This window comes from Scyliorhinus torazame, chromosome 25, assembly GCF_047496885.1.
Source record: "Scyliorhinus torazame isolate Kashiwa2021f chromosome 25, sScyTor2.1, whole genome shotgun sequence".
Taxonomy (NCBI): Eukaryota; Metazoa; Chordata; class Chondrichthyes; order Carcharhiniformes; family Scyliorhinidae; genus Scyliorhinus; species Scyliorhinus torazame.
In genome coordinates, this window is record NC_092731.1 from 48,350,041 (window position 1) to 48,372,210 (window position 22,170).

The window sequence follows — 22,170 nt, forward strand, 5'->3', positions numbered from 1 at the left end:
GCAGCGTTCGTGTCCCATATATGGAGCGGGTGCAGAGGAGATTTACCAGGATGTTGCCTGGTATGGAGGGAAAATCTTATGAGGAAAGGCTGATGGACTTGAGGTTGTTTTCGTTGGAGAGAAGAAGGTTAAGAGGAGACTTAATAGAGGTATACAAAATGATCAGGGGGTTCGATAGGGTGGACAGTGAGAGCCTTCTCCCGCGGATGGAAATGGCTGGCACGAGGGGACATAACTTTAAACTGAGGGGTAATAGATATAGGACAGAGGTCAGAGGTAGGTTCTTTACGCAAAGAGTAGTGAGGCCGTGGAATGCCCTACCTGCTACAGTAGTGAACTCGCCAACATTGAGGGCATTTAAAAGTTTATTGGATAAACATATGGATGATAATGGCATAGTGTAGGTTAGATGGCTTTTGTTTCGGTGCAACATCGTGGGCCGAAGGGCCTGTACTGTGCTGTATTGTTCTATGTTCTATATATGCAGCTTTTGTATCCCTTATTGACAGAGTCCGTGTCCCGTATAGGCAGAGTCAGTGTCCCGTATAGACAGAGTCCGTGTCCCGTATAGACAGTCCTTTTCCCATATAGACAGAGTCCATGTCCCGTATGTGCGGAGTCCATAGAACATAGAACATAGAAAATACAGCACAGAACAGGCCCTTCGGCCCACGATGTTGTGCCGAACCTTTGTCCTAGATTAATCATAGATTATCATTGAATTTACAGTGCAGAAGGAGGCCATTCGGCCCTTTGAGTCTGCACCGGCTCCTGGGAAGAGCACCCTACCCAAACTCAACACCTCCACCCAACACCAAGGGCAATTTTGGATATTAAGGGCAATTTATCATTGGCCAATTCACCTAACCTGCACATCTTTGGACTGTGGGAGAAAACCGGAGCACCCGGAGGAAACCCACGCAGACACGGGGAGGACGTGCAGACTCCGCACAGACAGTGACCCAAGCCGGAATCGAACCTGGGACCCTGGAGCTGTGAAGCAATTGTGCTATCCACAATGCTACCGTGCTGCTCTTAAGAACAAATAAATCTACACTATATAATTTTACCGTAATCCATGTACCTATCCAATAGCTGCTTGAAGGTCCCTAATGTTTCCGACTCAACTACTTCCACAGGCAGTGCATTCCATGCCCCCACTATTCTCTGGGTAAAGAACCTACCTCTGATATCCCTCCTATATCTTCCACCTTTCACCTTAAATTTATGTCCCCTTGTAATGGTTTGTTCCACCCGGGGAAAAAGTCTCTGACTGTCTACTCTATCTATTCCCCTGATCATCTTATAAACCTCTATCAAGTCGCCCCTCATCCTTCTCCGTTCAAATGAGAAAAGGCCTAGCACCCTCAACCTTTCCTCGTAAGACCTACTCTCCATTCCAGGCAACATCCTGGTAAATCTTCTTTGCACCTTTTCCAAAGCTTCCACATCCTTCCTAAAATGAGGCGACCAGAACTGTATACAGTACTCCAAATGTGGCCTTACCAAAGTTTTGTACAGCTGCATCATCACCTCACGGCTCTTAAATTCAATCCCTCTGTTAATGAACGCTAGCACACCATAGGCCTTCTTCACAGCTCTATCCACTTGAGTGGCAACTTTCAAAGATGTATGAACATAGACCCCAAGATCTCTCACCTCCTCCACATTGCCAAGAACTCTACCGTTAACCCTGTATTCCGCATTCATATTTGTCCTTCCAAAATGGACAACCTCACACTTTTCAGGGTTAAACTCCATCTGCCACTTCTCAGCCCAGCTCTGCATCCTATCTATGTCTCTTTGCAGCCGACAACAGCCCTCCTTACTATCCACAACTCCACCAATCTTCGTATCGTCTGCAAATTTACTGACCCACCCTTCAACTCCCTCATCCAAGTCATTAATGAAAATCACAAACAGCAGAGGACCCAAAACTGATCCCTGCGGTACGCCACTGGTAACTGGGATCCAGGCTGAATATTTACCATCCACCACCACTCTCTGACTTCTATCGGTTAGCCAGTTCGTTATCCAACTGGCCAAATTTCCCACTATCCCATGCCTCCTTACTTTCTGCATAAGCCTACCATGGGGAACCTTATCAAATGCCTTACTAAAATCCATGTACACTACATCCACTGCTTTACCTTCATCCACATGCTTGGTCACCTCCTCAAAGAATTCAATAAGACTTGTAAGGCAAGACCTACCCCTCACAAATCCGTGCTGACTATCCCTAATCAAGCAGTGTCTTTCCAGATGCTCAGAAATCCTATCCTTCAGTACCCTTTCCATTACTTTGCCTACCACCGAAGTAAGACTAACTGGCCTGCAATTCCCAGGGTTATCCCTAGTCCCTTTTTTGAACAGGGGCACGACATTCGCCACTCTCCAATCCCCTGGTACCACCCCTGTTGACAGTGAGGACGAAAAGATCATTGCCAACGGCTCTGCAATTTCATCTCTTGCTTCCCATAGAATCCTTGGATATATCCCGTCAGGCCCGGGGGACTTGTCTATCCTCAAGTTTTTCAAAATGCACAACACATCTTCCTTCCTAACAAGTATTTCCTCGAGCTTACCAATCTGTTTCACACTGTCCTCTCCAACAATTTTGCCCCTCTCATTTGTAAATACAGAAGAAAAGTACTCGTTCAAGACCTCTCCTATCTCTTCAGACTCAATACACAATCTCCCGCTACTGTCCTTGATCGGACCTACCCTCGCTCTAGTCATTCTCATATTTCTCACATATGTGTAAAAGGCCTTGGGGTTTTCCTTGATCCTACCCGCCAAAGATTGTTCATGCCCTCTCTTAGCTCTCCTAATCCCTTTCTTCAGTTCCCTCCTGGCTATCTTGTATCCCTCCAATGCCCTGTCTGAACCTTGTTTCCTCAGCCTTACATAAGTCTCCTTTTTCCTCTTAACAAGACATTCAACCTCTCTTGTCAACCATGGTTCCCTCACTCGACCATCTCTTCCCTGCCTGACAGGGACATACATATCAAGGACACGTAGCACCTGTTCCTTCAACAAGTTCCACATTTCACTTGTGTCCTTCCCTGCCAGCCTATGTTCCCAACTTATGCACTTCAATTCTTGTCTGACAACATCGTATTTACCCTTCCCCCAATTGTAAACCTTGCCCTGTTGCACGTACCTATCCCTCTCCATTACTAAAGTGAAAGTCACAGAATTGTGGTCACTATCTCCAAAATGCTCCCCCACTAACAAATATATCACTTGCCCTGGTTCATTACCCAGTACTAAATCCAATATTGCCCCTCCTCTGGTCGGACAATCTTCATACCTTCATACCAATCAACATACCTTCCGGGAGTCTCGCTCGAGACCACAGATACTGTGTTAGAAAAGCTTCCTGGACACACTGCACAAACACCACCCCATCCAAACTATTTGATCTAAAGAGTTTCCACTCATTATTTGGGAAGTTAAAGTCGCCCATGACTACTACCCTATGACTTCTGCACCTTTCCAAAATCTGTTTCCCAATCTGTTCCTCCACATCTCTGCTACTATTGGGGGGCCTATAGAAAACTCCTAACAAGGTGACTGCTCCTTTCCTATTTCTGACTTCAACTCATACTACCTCAATAGGGTGATACTCCTCGAACTGCCTTTCTGCAGCTGTTATACTATCTCTAATTAATAATGCCCCCCCCCCCCCCCACCTCTTTTACCACCCTCCCTAATCTTATTGAAACATCTATAACCAGGGACCTCCAACAACCATTTCTGCCCCTCTTCTATCCAAGTTTCCGTGATGGCCACCACATCATAGTCCCAAGTACCGATCCATGCCTTAAGTTCACCCACCTTATTCCTGATGCTTCTTGCGTTGAAGTATACACACTTCAACCCCTCTCCGTGCCTGCAAGTACTCTCCTTTGTCAGTGTTCCCTTCCCCACTGCCTCATTACACGCTTTGGCGTCTTGAATATTGGCTACCTTAGTTGCTGGACTACAAATCCGGTTCCCATTCCCCTGCCAAATTCGTTTAAACCCTCCCGAAGAGTACTAGAAAACCTCCCTCCCAGGATATTGGTGCCCCTCTGGTTCAGATGCAACCCGTCCTGCTTGTACAGGTCCACCTTCCCCAGAATGCGCTCCAATTATCCAAATACCTGAAGCCCTCCCTCCTACACCATTCCTGCAGCCACGTGTTCAACTGCCCTCTCTCCCTATTCCTAGCCTCGCTATCACGTGGCACCGGCAACAAACCAGAGATGACAACTCTGTCTGTCCTGGCTTTTAACTTCCAGCCTAACTCCCTAAACTTGTTTATTACCTCCACTCCCCTTTTCCTACCTATGTCGTTGGTACCAATGTGCACCACGGCTTCTGGCTGCTCCCCCTCCCCCTTAAGGATCCTGAAGACACGATCCATGACATCCCTGGCCCTGGCACCCGGGAGGCAACATACCTTCCGGGAGTCTCGCTCGAGACCACAGAATCTCCTATCTATTCCCCTAACCATTGAATCTCCTACAACTATTGCTTTTCTATTCTCCCCCCCTTCCCTTCTGAGCCCCAGAGCCAGACTCAGTGCCAGAGACCTGGCCGCTAGGGCCTTCCCCCGGTAGGTCATCCCCCCCCCAACAGCATCCAAAACGGTATACTTGTTTTGAAGGGGAACGGCCACGAGGGATCCCTGCACTGTCTGCCTGTTTGTTTTTTTTCCCCTGACTGTAACCCAGCTATCCTTGTCCTGTACCTTGGGTGTGGTTACCTCCTTGTAACTCTTCTCAATCACCCCCTCTGATGATCCGAAGTTCATCCAGCTTCAGCTCCAGTTCCCTAACACGGTCTTTGAGGAGCTGAAGTTGGGTGCACTTCCCGCAGGTACAGTCAGCGGGGACACCAGTGGTATCCCTCACCACTCACATCCTACAGGAGGAGCATGCAACTGGCCTAGCCTCCATCCCCTCTTACCTTACAGAATATAGCTGCCATGTGGACTAACTAGATCTCCGCCCTCCGACTCTGCTCCCAGTCAGCTACACTTTCTGTAAACTTCTGGCTCTCTTCGCACTCTTTGCGGAAATGTCAGAAACAAAATGAAAGGAGCACCTTACTCCCTCCTCACCTAACTCCCTCGGTCACCAATCTCTTACTATAGCACTCAAAATGCACCAAATTCAGCACTCCGTCGGTCACCAAACTCTTACTATAGCACTCAAAAAGCACCAAATTCAGCACTCAGTGCAAACAAAGTCTGCACTGTAGGGGATCACTTTTATACTGTGAATCTAGCCTCTGAAACTGGCCTAATCCAATTAACTAATTAACAAGCTCCAGCTGCAAGTGCCTACAAGTAGAAGCCTGTTTAAAGCTTATTGAAAATTCACCTTCTTCTAAACCAAACAGCAACTTTTAAGTTAATTAACTAAATAAAAGAAAGACTAAACTTTAGATAAAAATGAAGCCTTATACTCCCTCGGTCACCAAACTCTTACTATCGCACTCAAAAAGCACCAAATTCAGCACTCAGTGCAAACCCATGTGCCGTATATACAGAGTCTGTGTCTCGTACATGCGGAGTCCGTGTCCCGTACATGCGGAGTCCGTGTCCCGTACATGCGGAGTCCGTGTCCCGTACATGCGGAGTCCGTGTCCCGTACATGCGGAGTCCGTGTCCCGTACACACGGAGTCCGTGTCCCGTACATGCAAAGTCCGTGTCCTGTACGCGCAGAGTCTGTGTCCCCTATACGCAAAGTCCATGTGCCGTATCAGCAGAGTCCGTGCCCCATATAGGCAGAGTCCTGTGTATGCGGAGTCTGTGTCCCATATATGCGGAGTCCTTGTTCCCTATATGCAACGTCCGAGTCCCGTATTTGCAGCATCTATGCCCTATATTGGTAGGGTCCGTGTCCCGTGTATGCAGCATCCGTGTCCCATAAAGGCAGAGTCCACGTCCCGTATAGGCAGAGTCCGCGTCCCGTATAGGCAGAGTCCGCGTCCCGTATAGGCAGAGTCCGTCTCCTGTATGTGCGGAGTCCATGCCCGTATGTGCGGAGTACGTGTTCCGTATGTGCAGCGTCTGTGCCCCGTATGTGCAGCATCTGTGTCCTGTATGTGCAGAGTCCGTGTCCCGTATATGCAGAGTCCGTGTCCCGTATAGGCAGAGTCCGCGTCCCGTACAGGCAGAGTCCGTGTCCCGTATAGACAGTGTTCGTGTCCCGTATATGCTGAGTCCGCGTGCCGTATATGCAGAGTCCACGTCCCGTATATGCAGAGTCCACGTCCCGTATATGCAGAGTCCATGTCCCGTATATGCAGAGTCCACGTCCCGTATATGCAGTAGCCACGTCCCGTATGTGCGGAGTCTGTGCCCCGTATAGGCGGAGTCCACGTCCTGTATAGGCACAGTCCATGTCATGTATATGCAGAGTCCGTGTCCCGTATAGGGAGAGTCCACGTCCGGTATAGACAGTGTCCGTGTCCCGTATAGGCAGAGTTCATGTTCCATACATGCGGATTCCGTATCCCGTATATGCGGAGTCCGTGTCCCGTATAGACAGAGTTCGTGTGCCGTATATGCAGAGTCCACGTCCCGTATATGCAGAGTCCACGTCCCATATATGCAGAGTCAACATCCCGTATATGCAGAGTCCGCACCCCGTATAGGCGGAGTCCACGTCCCATATATGCAGAGTCCACATCCTGTATATGCAGACTCCACGTCCCGTATATGCAGACTCCACGTCCCGTATATGCAGAGTCCACGTCCCGTATATGCGGAGTCCGTGTCCCGTATATGCAGACTCCACGTCCCGTATATGCAGACTCCACGTCCCGTATATGCAGAGTCCACGTCCCGTATATGCAGACTCCACGTCCCGTATATGCAGACTCCACGTCCCGTATATGCAGAGTCCACGTCCCGTATATGCAGAGTCCGCACCCCGTATAGGCGGAGTCCACGTCCCATATATGCAGAGTCCACGTCCCGTATATGCAGACTCCACGTCCCGTATATGCAGACTCCACGTCCCGTATATGCAGAGTCCACGTCCCGTATATGCGGAGTCCGTGTCCCGTGTGTGCGGAGTCCGTGTTCCGTATGTGCAGCGATCGTTCCCCGTATGTGCAGCATCTGTGTCCTTTTTGGGTAGAGTCCGTGTTCCGTACATGCAGCATCCATGTCCCTTATAGGTAGCATTCTTGTCCCGTATGTGCAGAGTCCGTGTGCCGTATGTGCAGAGTCCGTGTGCCGTATGTGCAGAGTCCGTGTGCCGTATAGGCAGAGTCCGTGTCAAGTTTAGGCAGAGTCTGTGTCCCGTATAGGCAGAGTCCGTGTCCCATATAGACCGAGTCCGTGTCCCGTATAGGCAGAGTCCGTGTCCCGTATACGCAGAGTCCGTGTCCCATATAGACAGAGTCTGTGTCCCGTATAGGCAGAGTCTGTGTCCCGTAGAGACAGAATTTGTGTGCCATATATGCGGAGTCCGTGTCCCGTATCGACAGAGCCCGTGTCCCGAATATGCGGAGTGCGTGTCCCGTATATGCGGAGTCCGTGTCCCGTATGGATAGAGTCCGTGTCCCGTATAGACAGAGTCCGTGTCCCGAATATGCGGAGTCCGTGTCCTGTATATGCAAAGTCCATGTCCCGTATGTGCAAAGTCCGTGTCCCATATATGCGGAGTCCTTGATCCCTATATGCAACGTCCGAGTCCCGTATTTGCAGCATCCGTGTCCCCTATGTGCAGCATCTATGCCCTATATTGGTAGGGTCCGTGTCCCGTATATGCAGCATCCGTGTCCCATATAGGCAGAGTCCGCGTCCCGTATAGGCAGAGTCCGTCTCCTGTATGTGCGGAGTCCATGCCCGTATGTGCGGAGTACGTGTTCCGTATAGGCCGAGTCCGTGTCCCGTATAGACAAAGTTCGTGTCCCGTATAGGCAGAGTCCGCGTACCGTATACGCAGAGTCCGTGTCCCATATACGCTGAGTCCGTGCCCCGTATAGACAGAATTTGTGTGCCACATATGCGGAGTCCGTGTCCCGTATAGACCGAGTCCGTGTCCCGAATATGCGGAGTCCGTGTCCCGAATATGCGGAGTCCGTGTCCCGTATGTGCAAAGTCCGTGTCCTGTATATGCAGAGTCTGTGTCCCCTATACGCAAAGTCCATGTCCCGTATGTGCAGAGTCCGTGCCCCGTATCGGCAGAGTCCTGTATATGCAACGTCCGAGTCCCGTATTTGCAGCATTCGTGTCCCCTATGTGCAGCATCTGTGCCCTATATAGGAAGGTTCCGTGTCCCGTATAGGCAGAGTTCGTGTCCCGTATTGGCAGAGTTCATGTCCCGTATAGGCAGAGTCCGTGTCCCGTATATACAGAGTCCGTGTCCCGTATATACAGAATTCGTGACCCATATAGACAAAGTCCGTGTCCCGTGTAGGCTGAGTCCGTGTACCATACAGGCAGAGTCCGTGTCCCGCATAGACAGAGTCCGTGTCACGTTTAGGCAGAGACCGTGTCAAGTATAGGCAGAGGCCATTTCCTGTATATACAGAATCCGTGTCCCGTATATGCGGAGTCCATGTGCCGTATATACAGAGTCTGTGTCCCGTATATATAAAGTCCATGTCCCGTATATACAAAGTCCGTGTCCCGTACAGACCGAGTCCGTGTCCCGTGTATGCGGAGTCCGTGTCCCGTATATGCGGAGTCCGTGTCCCGTATAGACAAAGTCCGTGTCCCATGTAGACAGAGTCCGTGTCCCGTTTAGGCAGAGTCCTTGTCCCGTATATGCGTAGCCCGTGTCCCGTATATGCGGAGTCCGTGTCCCGTATATGAGGAGTCCGTGTCCCGTATAGGCAGAGTCCATGTCCCGTATATACAGAGTGCATGTCCCGTATATACAGAAGCCGTGTGCCACATGTGCGGTGTCCGTGTCCCGTATAGAAAGAGTCCGTGTCCCATCTAGCCAGAGTCCGCATCACATATAGGCAGAGTCTATGTCCCATATAGGCCGAGTCCGTGTCGCGCATGTGCAGAGTCCGTGACCCGTAAGTGCAGAGTCCATCTCCCGTATAGACAGAGTCCGTCTCCCGTATATGCGGAGTCCATGTTCCATAGATGCAGAGTCCGTGTCCCGTATATACGGAGTCCATGTGCCATATATGCGGAGTCCGTGTCCCTTATGGACAGAGTCCGTGTATCGTATATGCGGAGTCCGTGTCCCGTATACGCGGAAACCATGTCCCGTATATGCGGAGTCCGTGTCCCGTATATGCGGAGTCCATGTTCCGTACATGCAGAGTCCGTGTCCCGCATATACGGAATCCATGTGCCATATATGCGGAGTCCGTGTCCCTTATAGACAGAGTCCGTGTATCGTATATGCGGAGTCCGTGTCCCATATATGCGGAGTCCGTGTCCTGTATATGCGGAGTCCGTGTCCCATATAGGTAGCACCCGTGTCCCGCATACACAGAGTCCGTGTCCCGTATAGGCAGAGTCCATGTCCCGTATATGCGGAGTCCATGTGCCGTATATCTAAAGTCCGTGTCCCGTATATACAGAGTCCGTGTCCTGTACAGACAGAGTCCGTGTCCCGTGTATGCAGAGTCTATGTCCCGTATATATGGAGCCCGTGTCCCGTATATGCGGAGTCCCTGTCCCGTATATGCGGAGTCCCTGTCCCGTATATGCGGAGTCCTTATTCCCTATATGCAACGTCCGAGTCCCATATTTACAGCATCCGTGTCCCCTATGTGCAGCATCTGTGCCCTATATAGGTAGGTTCTGTGTCCCGTATAGGCAGAGTTCGTGTCCCGTATTGGCAGAGTTCATGTCCCGTATAGGCAGAGTCCGTGCCCCGTATATACAGAGTCCGTGTCCCGTATATACAGAGTCCGTGTCCCGTATAGTCAAAATCCGTGTCCCGTGTAGACAGAGTCCGTGTCCGTATATGCAGAGTCCATGTCCCGTATAGGCAGAGTCCGTGTCCCGTATAGGCAGAGTCCGTGTCCCGTATAGGCAGAGTCCGTGTCCCATGTAGACAGAGTCCGTGTCCCGTTTAGGCAGAGTCTGTGTCCCGTTTATGCAGAGTCCGTGTCCCGTATAGGTAGAGTCCGTGTCCCGTTTAGGCAGAGGCCATTTCCTGTATATACAGAATCCGTGTCCCGTATATGCGGAGTCCATGTGCCGTATATACAGAGTCTGTGTCCCGTATATATAAAGTCCATGTCCCGTATATGCGGAGTCCGTGTCCCTTATATGCAGAGTCCGCGTCCTGTATGTGTAGAGTCCATGTCCCGTATAGGCAGAGTCCGTGTCCCATGTAGACAGAGTCTGTGTCTCGTTTAGGCAGAGTCCGCGTCCCGTATATGCAGAGTCCGCGTCCCATATATTCAGAGTCCGCGTCCCGTATATGCAGAGCCCGTGTCCCGTATATGCGGAGTCCATGTTCCATACACGCAGAGTCCGTGTGTCGTATATGTAGCGTTCATGTCCCTTATATACAGAGTCCGTGTCCCGTATATACAGAGTCCGTGTCCCATATAGACAAAGCCCGTGTCCCATGTAGACAGAGTCCGCGTCCCGTATAGGCAGAGTCCGCGTCCCGTATATGCAGAGTCCGCGTCCCGTATATTCAGAGTCCGCGTCCCGTATATTCAGAGTCCGCGTCCCGTATATGCAGAGCCCGTGTCCCGTATATGCGGAGTCCATGTTTCATACATGCAGAGTCCGTGTGTCGTATATGTAGCGTTCATGTCCCTTATATACAGAGTCCGTGTCCTGTATATACAGAGTCCGTGTCCCATATAGACAGAGTCCGTGTCCCGTTTAGGCAGAGTCCATGTCCCGTATAGGCACAGCCCATGTCCCGTACAGGCAGAGTCCGTGTCTCGTATATACAGTGTCCGTGTCCCGTATATACAGAATCCGTGACCCATATAGACAAAGTCCGTGTCCCTCGTAGACAGAGTCTGTGTCCCGTACAGGCAGAGTCCGTGTCACGTTTAGGCAGAGTCCATGTGCCGTATATACAGAATCCGTGTCCCCTGTAGGCAGAGTCCGTGTCCCGTATATGCGGAATCCATGTGCCGTATATCTAGAGTCTGTGTCCCGTATATCTAAAGTCCGTGTCCCGTATATACAGAGTCCGTGTCCCGTATATACAGAGTCCGTGTCCCGTATAGTCAAAATCCGTGTCCCGTGTAGGCAGAGTCCGTGTCCCGTATATATGGAGCCAGTGTCCCGTATATGCGGAGTCCCTGTCCCGTATATGCGGTGTCCTTGTTCCGTATATGCAACGTCCGAGTCCCGTATTTGCAGCATCCGTGTCCCCTATGTGCAGCATCTGTGCCCTTTATAGGTAGGTTCCGTGTCCCATATAGGCAGAGTTCATGTCCCGTATAGGCAGAGTCCGTGTCCCTTATATACAGAGTCCGTGTCCCGTATATACAGAGTCTGTGTCCCCTATAGACAAAGTCCGTGTCCCTTGTAGACAGAGTCCGTGTACCATACAGGCAGAGTCCGTGTCCCGCATAGACAAAGTCCGTGTCACGTTTAGGCAGAGACTGTGTCAAGTATAGGCAGAGGCCATTTCCTGTATATACAGAATCCGTGTCCCGTATATGCGGAGTCCATGTGCCGTATATACAGAGTCTGTGTCCCGTATATGCGGAGTCCGTGTCCCGTATAGACAAAGTCCGTGTCCCATGTAGACAGAGTCCATGTCCCGTTTAGGCAGAGTCCGTGTCCCATATATGCGGAACCCGTGTCCCGTATATGCGGAGCCCGTGCCCCGTGTATGCGGAGTCCGTGTCCCGTATATGCGGAGTCCGTGCCCCCTATAGGCAGAGTCCATGTCCCGTATATACAGAGTGCATGTCCCATATATACAGAAGCCGTGTGCCACATGTGCGGAGTCCGTGTCCCGTATAGAAAGAGTCCGTGTCCCATCTAGCCAGAGTCCGCATCACATATAGGCAGAGTCTATGTCCCATATAGGCCGAGTCCGTGTCGCGCATGTGCAGAGTCCGTGACCCGTAAGTGCAGAGTCCGTCTCCCGTATAGACAGAGTCCGTCTCCCGTATATGCGGAGCCCGTGTCCCGCGTATGCGGAGTCCATGTTCCATAGATGCAGAGTCCGTGTCCCGTATATACGGAGTCCATGTGCCATATATGCGGAGTCCGTGTCCCTTATGGACAGAGTCCGTGTATCGTATATGCGGAGTCAGTGTCCCGTATATGCGGAAACCATGTCCCGTATATGCGGAGTCCGTGTCCCGTATATGCGGAGTCCGTGTCCCGTATATGCGGAGTCTATGTTCCGTACATGCAGAGTCCATGTCCCGTATATACGGAATCCATGTGCCATATATGCGGAGTCCGTGTCCCTTATAGACAGAGTCCGTGTATCGTATATGCGGAGTCCGTGTCCCATATGTGCGGAGTCCGTGTCCCATATAGGTAGCACCCGTGTCCCGCATACACAGAGTCCGTGTCACGTTGAGGCAGAGTCCATTTGCCGTATATACAGAATCCGTGTCCCCTGTAGGCAGAGTCCCGTATATGCGGAGTCCATGTGCCGTATATCTAAAGTCCGTGTCCCGTATATCTAAAGTCCGTGTCCCGTATATCTAAAGTCCGTGTCCCGTATATACAGAGTCCGTGTCCTGTACAGACAGAGTCCGTGCCCCGTGTATGCAGAGTCTATGTCCCGTATATATGGAGCCCGTGTCCCGTATATGCGGAGTCCGTGTCCCTTACATGCGGAGTCCCTGTCCCCTATATGCGGAGTCCTTGTTCCCTATATGCAACGTCCGAGTCCCATATTTACAGCATCCGTGTCCCCTATGTGCAGCATCTGTGCCCTATATAGGTAGGTTCCGTGTCCCGTATTGGCAGAGTTCATGTCCCGTATAGGCAGAGTCCGTGTCCCGTATATACAGAGTCCGTGTCCCGTATATACAGAGTCCGTGTCCCGTATAGTCAAAATCCGTGTCCCGTGTAGGCATAGTCAGTGTCCGTATATGCAGAGTCCATGTCCCGTATAGGCAGAGTCCGTGTCCCGTATAGGCAGAGTCCGTGTCCCGTTTAGGCAGAGGCCATTTCCTGTATATACAGAATCCGTGTCCCGTATATGCGGAGTCCATGTGCCGTATATACAGAGTCTGTGTCCCGTATATATAAAGTCCATGTCCCGTATATGCGGAGTCCGTGTCCCGTATATGCAGAGTCCGTGTCCCGTATATGCAGAGTCCATGTCCCGTATAGGCAGAGTCCGTGTCCCGTATAGGCAGAGTCCGTGTCCCATGTAGACAGAGTCTGTGTCCCGTTTAGGCAGAGTCCGTGTCCCGTATATGCAGAGCCCGTGTCCCGTATATGCGGAGTCCATGTTCCATACATGCAGAGTCCCTGTGTCGTATATGTAGCGTTCATGTCCCTTATATACAGAGTCTGTGTCCCGTATATACAGAGTCCGTGTCCCATATAGACAAAGTCCGTGTCCCATGTAGACAGAGTCCGTCTCCCGTTTAGGCAGAGTCCATGTCCCGTATAGGCACAGCCCATGTCCCGTACAGGCAGAGTCCGTGTCTCGTATATACAGTGTCCGTGTCCCGTATATACAGAATCCGTGACCCATATAGACAAAGTCCGTGTCCCTTGTAGACAGAGTCTGTGTCCCGTATATCTGAAGTCCGTGTCCCGTATATACAGAGTCCGTGTCCCGTATATACAGATTCCGTGTCCCGTATATATGGAGCCAGTGTCCCGTATATGCGGAGTCCGTGTCCCTTATAAGCGGAGTCCCTGTCCGTGTACCATACAGGCAGAGTCCGTGTCCCGCATAGACAGAGTCCGTGTCCCGTTTAGGCAGAGACCGTGTCAAGTATAGGCAGAGGCCATTTCCTGTATATACAGAATCCATGTCCCGTATATGCGGAGCCCATGTGCCGTATATACAGAGTCTGTGTCCCGTATATATAAAGTCCATGTCCCGTACAGACCGAGTCCATGTCCCGTGTATGCGGAGTCCGTGTCCCGTGTATACAGAGTCCGTGTCCCGTATATACAGAGTCCGTGTCCCGTTTAGGCAGAGTCCGTGTCCCGTATAAGCAGAGTCCGTGTCCCGTATATGCGGAGCCCGTGCCCCGTATATGCGGAGCCCGTGCCCCGTATATGCGGAGTCCGTGTCCCTTATATGCAGAGTTCTCGTCCCGTATATGCAGAGTCCAAGTCCCGTATAGGCAGAGTCCATGTCCCGTATAGGCAGAGTCCGCGTCCCGTATAGGCGGAGTCCGTGTCCCGTATATGCGGAGTCCATGTCCCTTATATGCAGAGTTCTCATCCCGTATATGCAGAGTCCGTGTCCCGTATATGCGGAGTCCGTGTCCCTTATATGCAGAGTTCTCATCCCGTATATGCAGAGTCCATGTCCCGTATAGGCGGAGTCTGGGTCCCGTATCATAGAATTTACAGTGCAGAAGGAGGCCATTCGGCCCATCGAGTCTGCACTGGCTCTTGGAAAGAGCACCCCACTCAAGATTAACACCTCCACCCTATCCCCATAACCCAGTAACCACACCCAACACTAAGGGCAGTTTTGGTCACTATGAGCAATTTATCATGGCCAATCCACCTAACCTGTACATCTTTGGACTGTGGGAGGAAACCGGAGCACCCGGAGGAAACCCACGCAGACACGGGGAGGACGTGCAAACTCCGCACAGACAGTGACCCAAGCCGGAATCCAACCTGGGACCCTGGAGCTGTGAAGCAATTGTGCTATCCACAATGATACCGTGCTGCCTGTATAGGCAGAGTCCATGCCCCGTATAGGCGGAGTCTGCGTCAACAAAGAACAAAGAAATGTACAGCACAGGAACAGGCCCTTCGGCCCTCCAAGCCCGTGCCGACCATGCTGCCCGACTAAACTACAATCTTCTACACTTCCTGGGTCCGTATCCTTCTATTCCCATCCTATTCATATATTTGTCAAGATGCCCCTTAAATGTCCCTATCATCCCTGCTTCCACTACCTCCTCCGGGAGCGAGTTCCAGGCACCCACTACCCATTGCGTAAAAAACTTGCCTCGTACATCTACTCTAAACCTTGCCCCTCTCACCTTAAACCTATGCCCCCTAGTAATTGACCCCTCTACCCTGGGGAAAAGCCTCTGACTATCCACTCTGTCTATGCCCCTCATAATTTTATATACCTCTATCAGGTCTCCCCTCAACCTCCTTCGTTCCAGTGAGAACAAACCGAGTTTATTCAATCGCTCCTCATAGCTAATGCCCTCCATACCAGGCAACATTCTGGTAAATCTCTTCTGCACCCTCTCTAAAGCCTCCACATCCTTCTGGTAGTGTGGCGACCAGAATTGAACACTATACTCCAAGTGTGGCCTAACTAAGGTTCTAGATAGGCGGAGTCCGCGTCCCGTATAGGCAGAGTCCGCGTCCCGTATAGGCAGAGACCGCGTCCCGCATAAGCAGAGTCCTTGTGCCATATGTGCAAAGTCCGCATCCCTGAGCAGGTCATAGAGTCATAAAGGTTTACAGCATGGAAACAGGCCCTTTGACCCAACCTGTCCACACTTTCCATTTTTACCAGCTTCGAAAGCTAGTGATTAGAAACAAACCTGTTGGACTTACCTGGTATTGTAAGACTTCAGAAGCTGGTGCTAAGTTGCTTTCATAGAATCAGAGAATTTACATTGAAAGAAGGAGGCCATTTGGACCATCGAGTCTGCACCGGCCCTTACAAAGAGCACCCTACTGAAGCCCACGTATCTACCCGATCCCCGTAACCCAGTAACCCCCACTTAACATTTTTCAGACACTAAGGGCAATTTAGCATGGCCAATCCACCTAACCCGCACATCTTTGGACTGTGGGAGGAAACCGGAGCACCCGGAGGAAACCCACGCAGACACGGGGAGAACGTGCAGACTTCGCACAGACAGTGACCCAGCAGGGAATCGAACTTGGGACCCTGGCGCTGTGAAGCAACTGTGCTAACCACTATGGGACTGTGCTTTCTTGAGCTGCTGCAGTCCATGAGGTTTAGGTACACTCACTGTGCTGTCAGGTGGGGAGTTCCAGGATGTTGCCCAGCGAACGGCCGATATATTTGCAAGTCAGGGTGGTGAGTGACTTGAAGGGGTTCCAGCTGGTGCAGACGGAGAGTCAAGTCTTACCCTGTTTACATCTTTAAAATTCCTTTTTGAACGTGCAGTTGGAGACGGAGATGGACGTTGTGGAAGAGGTGAACCGCTTGCCGATGATAATTGGTGGCAGCATTGGTGGATTAGTCCTGCTCATTTTGTTAATCATCGCGCTTTACAAAGTGAGTTGCAGTCTGGCTTCAGTGAACATTGCTCCACACTTCCAACTTTGACAGGCTGGACTCTTTGAGCTTATCTCCCTCTGACTGTCGACAGGGTAGGCACTGGGAGGGATCTCCCTTGGACTGTGGACAGGGAAGACACTGGGAGGGATCTCCCTCTGACTGTGGACAGGGTAAGCACTGGGAGGGATCTCCCTTGGACTGTGGACAGGGAAGACACTGGGAGAGATCTCCCTGTGACTGTGGACAGGGAAGGCACTGGGAGGGTAACACCCTCTGACTGTAGAGACGGTCAGTACTGAGGGAGTGCTGCGCTGTCAGAGGGTCAGTACTGAGAGAGTGCTGCATTGTCAGATGGTCAGTACTGAGGGAGTGCTGCACTGTCAGAGGGTCAGTACTGAGGGAGTGCTGTGCTGTCAGAAGGTCACTTGTCAAGAGAAAGAAGGAGGCTTATGTAAAGATGAGACATGAAGGTTCAGTTAGGGCGCTCGAGAGTTACAAGTTAGCTAGGAAGGACCTAAAGAGAGAGCTTAACAAGAGCCAGGAGGGGAAATGAGGAGTCTTTGGCAGGTAGGATCAAGGATAACCCTTAAAGCTTTCTATAGGTATGTCAGGAATAAACGAATGACTAGGCAAGAGTAGGGACAGTCAAGAACAGTAGTGGGAAGTTGTGCTTGGAGTCCAAGGAGATAGGAGCGGTGCTAAATGAATATTTTTAATCAGTATTCACACAGGAAAAAGACAATGTTGTCGAGGAGAATACTGAGATTCAGGCTACTAGACTAGAAGGGCTTGAGGTTCACAAGGAGGAGGTGTTAGCAATTCTGGAAAGTGTGAAAATAGATAAGTGCCCTGGGCCGGATGGGATTTATCCTCAGATTCTCTGGGAAGCTAGGGAGGAGATTGCTCAGCCTTTGGCTTTGATCTTTAAGTCATCTTTGTCTACAGGAATAGTGCCAGAAGACTGGAGGATAGCAAATGTTGTCTCCTTGTTCAAGAAGGGGAGTAGAGACAACCCCGGTAACTATAGACTTCTGTTGTGGGCAAAATCTTGGAAAGGTTTATAAGAGATAGGATGTATAATCACCTGGAATGGAATAATTTGATTAGAGATAGTCAACACGGTTTTGTGAAGGGTAGGTCGTGCCTCACAAACCTTATTGAGTTCTTTGAGAAGGTGACCAAACAGGTGGATGAGGGTAAAGCAGTTGATGTGGTGTATGTGGATTTCAGTAAAGCGTTTGAAAAGGTTCCCCACGGTAGGCTACTGCAGAAGATACGGAGGCATGGGATTCAGGGTGATTGAGCAGTTTGGATCAGAAATTGGCTAGCTGGAAGAAGACAAAGGGTGGTGGTTGGTGGGAAATGTTCAGACTGGAGTATAGTTACCAGTGGTGTACCACAAGGATCTGTTTTGGGGCCACTGCTGTTTGTCATTTTTATAAAATGACCTGGAGGAGGGCGTAGAAGGTTGGGTAAGTAAATTTGCAGATGACACTAAAGTCGGTGGAGTTGTGGACAGTGCAGAAGGATGTTACAAGTTACAGAGGGACATAGATAAGCTGCAGCGCTGGGCTGAGGGGTGGCAAATGGAGTTTAATGCAGAAAAGTGTGAGGTGATTCATTTTGGAAGGAATAACAGGAAGACAGAGTACTGGGCTAATGGTAAGATTCTTGGCAGTGTGGATGAGCAGAGAGATCTCGGTGTCCATGTACATAGGTCCCTGAAAGTTGCCTCATAGGTTGAGAGGGTTGTTAAGAAGGCGTACGGTGTGTTAGCTTTTATTGGTAGAGGGATTGAGTTTCGGAGCCATGAGGTCATGTTGCAGCTGTACAAAACTCTGGTGCGGCCGCATTTGGAGTATTGCATGCAATTCTGGTCGCCGCATAATAGGAAGGATGTGGAAGCATTGGAAAGGGTGCAGAGGAGGTTTACTAGAATGTTTCCTGGTAGGGAGGGAAGATCTTATGAGGAAAGGCTCAGGGACCTGAGGCTGTTTTCGTTAGATAGAAGAAGGTTAAGAGGTGATTTAATTGAGGCATACAAGATGATCAGAGGATTGGATAGGGTGGACAGTGAGAGCCTTTTTCCTAATGTGGTGATGTCTAGCACAAGGGGACATAGCTTTAAATTGAGGGGAGATAGATATAAGACAGATGTCAGAGGTAGGTTCTTTACTCAGAGAGTAGTAAGGGCGTGGAATGCCCTGCCTGCAACATAGATTACATAGATTACATAGAACATACAGTGCAGAAGGAGTCCATTCGGCCCATCGAGTCTGCACCGACCCACATTAATCCCTCACTCCCACCTTATCCCCGCAACCCAATAACCCCTCCCAACCCTTATGGACACTACGGGTAATTTAGCATGGCCAATCCACCTAACCTGCACGTCTTTGGACTGTGGGAGGAAACCGGAGCACCCGGAGGAAACCCACGCGGACACGGGGAGAACGTGCAAACTCCGCACAGACAGTGACCCAGCGGGGAATCGAACCTGGGACCCTGGCGCTGTGAAGCCACAGTGCTAATCACTTGTGCTACCGTGCTGCCCTTACCGTGCAACAGTAGTGGACTCGCCAACTCTAAGGGCATTTAAATGGTCATGGGATAGACATATGGACGATAAGGGAATGGTGTAGATGGGCTTTAGAGTGGTTTCACAGGTCGGCGCAACATCGAAGGCCGCAGGGCCTGTACTGCGCTGTAATGTTCTATATCTATATGAGTATTGAGCGAGTGCTGCACTGTCTGAGGGTCAGTACTGAGGGAGTGCTGCACTGTCAGAGGGTCAGTACTGAGCGAGTGCTGCACTGTCTGAGGGTCAGTACTGAGGGAGTGCTGCACTGTCTGAGGGTTAGTACTGAGGGAGAGCCGCACTGTCAGAGGGTCAGTACTGAGGGAGAGCCGCACTGTCAGAGGGTCAGTACTGAGGGAGTGCTGCACTGCCAGACTGTCAGTACTGAGGGAGTGCTGCACTGTCAGAGGGTCAGGATTGAGGGGGTGCTGCACTGCCAGACGGTCAGTGCTGAGGGAGTGTCTGACTAATTATTTGGAGTATTTTGAGGGAGCCTAAAGCAGAGTAGATAGAGGGGAACCAGTAGATGTGGTGTGTTTGGAGTCCCAGAAAGCATTTGACAAGGTACCTCACAAATGGTTAAGTGAGAAGATGAGAGTCCGTGGTGTTGGAGGCAGTATATTGGCATGGATCGAGAATGGAGAATGAGCAGGAAACAGCGAGTGAGGTTAAGGGATTATTTTTCAAGTTGGGCGTCCTGTACCCATTGGATTCCACAGGGATTAGTGCTAGGGCTGCAACTGTTTCCTATTTATATAAATGAGATGAGGGAAGGAGGTGAATGTACAGCTGACAAATTTACAGATGACACAAAAGTAGATGGGAAGGCAAATTGTGAGATGGATACAAACAGTTTGTAAAGAGAAGGAAGTGGGCAAAAAGTTGGCCAATGCAGGAGAATGTGTGAAAATATGAAGTTGTTAATTTTGGAAGGGGGTGCAGAAGAACAGATTATTATTCAAATGGAGAAAAACTGCAGCAAGCGGCAACACACAGGGTCTTGTGGGTACTTGTGCAGGTAATGTGGAAGGTTCATGTAAAATTGGTCCTTATTCCAAGGGGGTTGGAGTATTAGAATGGGGAGTCTTGCTGCAATTGTACAATGTACTTGTGAGACCACATCTGGAGCACTGGGAGCAGTTTCTTTCCCATTACTTCAGAAGATATATTATTCCATTGGAGGCGTTTCAGAGAAGATTCACAAGGATGATTCCCGGAATGGAGAGATTGCCTTCTGAACAAAGGTTAAACAGGAGGGAACTCTACTCGATGGAATTTAGAAGAGTGAGAGGTGATCTGATTGGAACATAGAGGATTCTGAGGGGGCAGGGTCAATGCTGAGAGGATGTTTCCCCTCAAGAGAGAGTCTCGGGCCAGTCTCCGAATGAAGGGGGCAATTTCAGACTGAGATGAAGAGGAATTATTTCTCTCAGAGGGTTGCGAATCTTTGGAACTCCTCGCTGCAGAGAGCTGTGGGTGCAGAGTCCGTGTGTATATTTAACGCTGAGATACATAGATTCTTGGTCAGGGCGGGAATCAGCGGTTACGGGGAAAGGGCAGGAAAGTGGACGTGTGTATATTTAACGCTGAGATACATAGATTCTTGGTCAGGGCGGGAATCAGCGGTTACGGGGAAAGGGCAGGAAAGTGGACGTGACGAATGTTGGACCAGGCATGATCCTATTGAATGTTCGAAAGCGGAGCAGGTTCGAGGGGCTGAATGGCCTCCTCCTGTTCCTATTTCTTATTCTCTCCAGGTCTCATATTTAATTCTGGGTCTTCATAGGTCGGATTTTTCAATCGGAATAACAACAATGGCGAGGGAGATAACCTCAACATGAATGGTTCAGACGGAGGAGAAGGTCCTTCAACAGAGGGAGAAGTGCTACCTGATTGAGGAAAATCTCCAGAATTTCATCGAATGATCGTCGTCCCTCTAAAAATTCTGTGCCAAATGTGGAGCGCAAAGAAAGAAACTGCTTGCTTGATAATAAAGGGAAGTTTGTAAACTAAATAATGGTCTCAATTTGTGTGTCTCAGATTCTCCCCATCTTTGCCTCACGGTGACATTCGGTGACAGTGATGTGCTGGGCAGATGCACATCAGGAGGCTCTCCTCCAGAACATCACAAATATTGGCACTTTCAGTCGAAATTATCTGGAACAGTTGGGAGCATCTCACAATTCAGAAAGAGAAAGAGCAGAAACATTATGCCAGCTAAATGGGGGCTCGAGAGGCCGAAGTGACGGCATGATCAGAGGGAAAGGTCACCAACAGCAGCCGGCGGTCCCACAGGGGGACCCCGGACATCCCAGAGAGAGGGAGACCACACCCCGAACAAAGGCCTCCCCCGCACCCCCCCCCCCCCCCACCGCCACGCGCACACATATATAGAGATGGGTGGCAGGCATTCCTCGTAAAGGTGCTGACTGCAAAGAGGGAGGCAATAAAGGTGGAAATCCAGGTGGCGGTCAAGGTAGCTTTTAATAATCTTTATTGTCACACGTAGGCTTACATTAACACTGCAATGAAGTTACTGTGAAAATCCCCTAGTCGCCACATTCCAGGGCGTGTTTGGGTACACGGGGAGAATTCAGAATGTCCAATTCACCTAACAGCACGTCTTTCGGGACTTATGGGAGGAAACCGGAGCACCCGGAGGAAACCCACACAGACACGGGGAGAACGTGCACAGACAGTGACCCAAGCCGGAAATCGAACCCCCAGTAGCGGAGGCATTGGCCTCCATGGAAATGACGATCGATGAACTGGGGAAGAAGAGGGAGGTGCCGGGGAAGATGATCCTCGAGTTAGAGGTGTCGATGGACCAGAGCGACAAGAGCTCTGGAGGCCGAGATCAAAAGGTTGGTCGCGACCCAGCGGCATTTGAAAAAATTGTCAGAGATAGGATCTATGTACATTTGGAAGTGAATGATTTGATTAGAAACAGACAGCATTGTTTTATACGAGGGAGGTCATGTCTCACTAATTTGATTGGAGCTTTTGAGGAGGTGACAAAAATGATGGATGAGGGAAGATCTGTGGATGTTGTGTTTGATAAGGTTCCTCATGGCAGGCGGATGCAAAAGATTAAATCACAAGAGGTTAGGGATGAAATAGCTGGATGGATCCAGAACTGGCTTGGCCACAGAAGACAGAGGGTAGCAGTGGAAGAGTGTTTTCCGAATGCAGGTCTGTAACTAGTGGTGTTCCGCAGGGATCAGTCCTGGGATCTCGGCTCTTTCTGATAG

The 22,170-nt window shown here is 50.3% G+C and overlaps 1 protein-coding gene across 1 annotated transcript in view; it reads left to right on the forward strand.

Annotated features, from left to right (window-relative positions):
- LOC140402569 (integrin alpha-X-like) overlaps positions 1-20,936 on the forward strand; it is a 124,061-nt gene extending 103,125 nt beyond the window's left edge. Inside the window, exons 6-7 of the mRNA XM_072490419.1 lie at positions 16,228-16,338; positions 20,706-20,936. Coding sequence (XP_072346520.1) covers positions 16,228-16,338; positions 20,706-20,816 — 222 coding nt within the window. The 3' untranslated portion in view covers positions 20,817-20,936. The remainder of the gene's footprint in view (positions 1-16,227; positions 16,339-20,705) is intronic.
- The last annotated feature ends 1,234 nt before the right edge of the window (positions 20,937-22,170 follow it).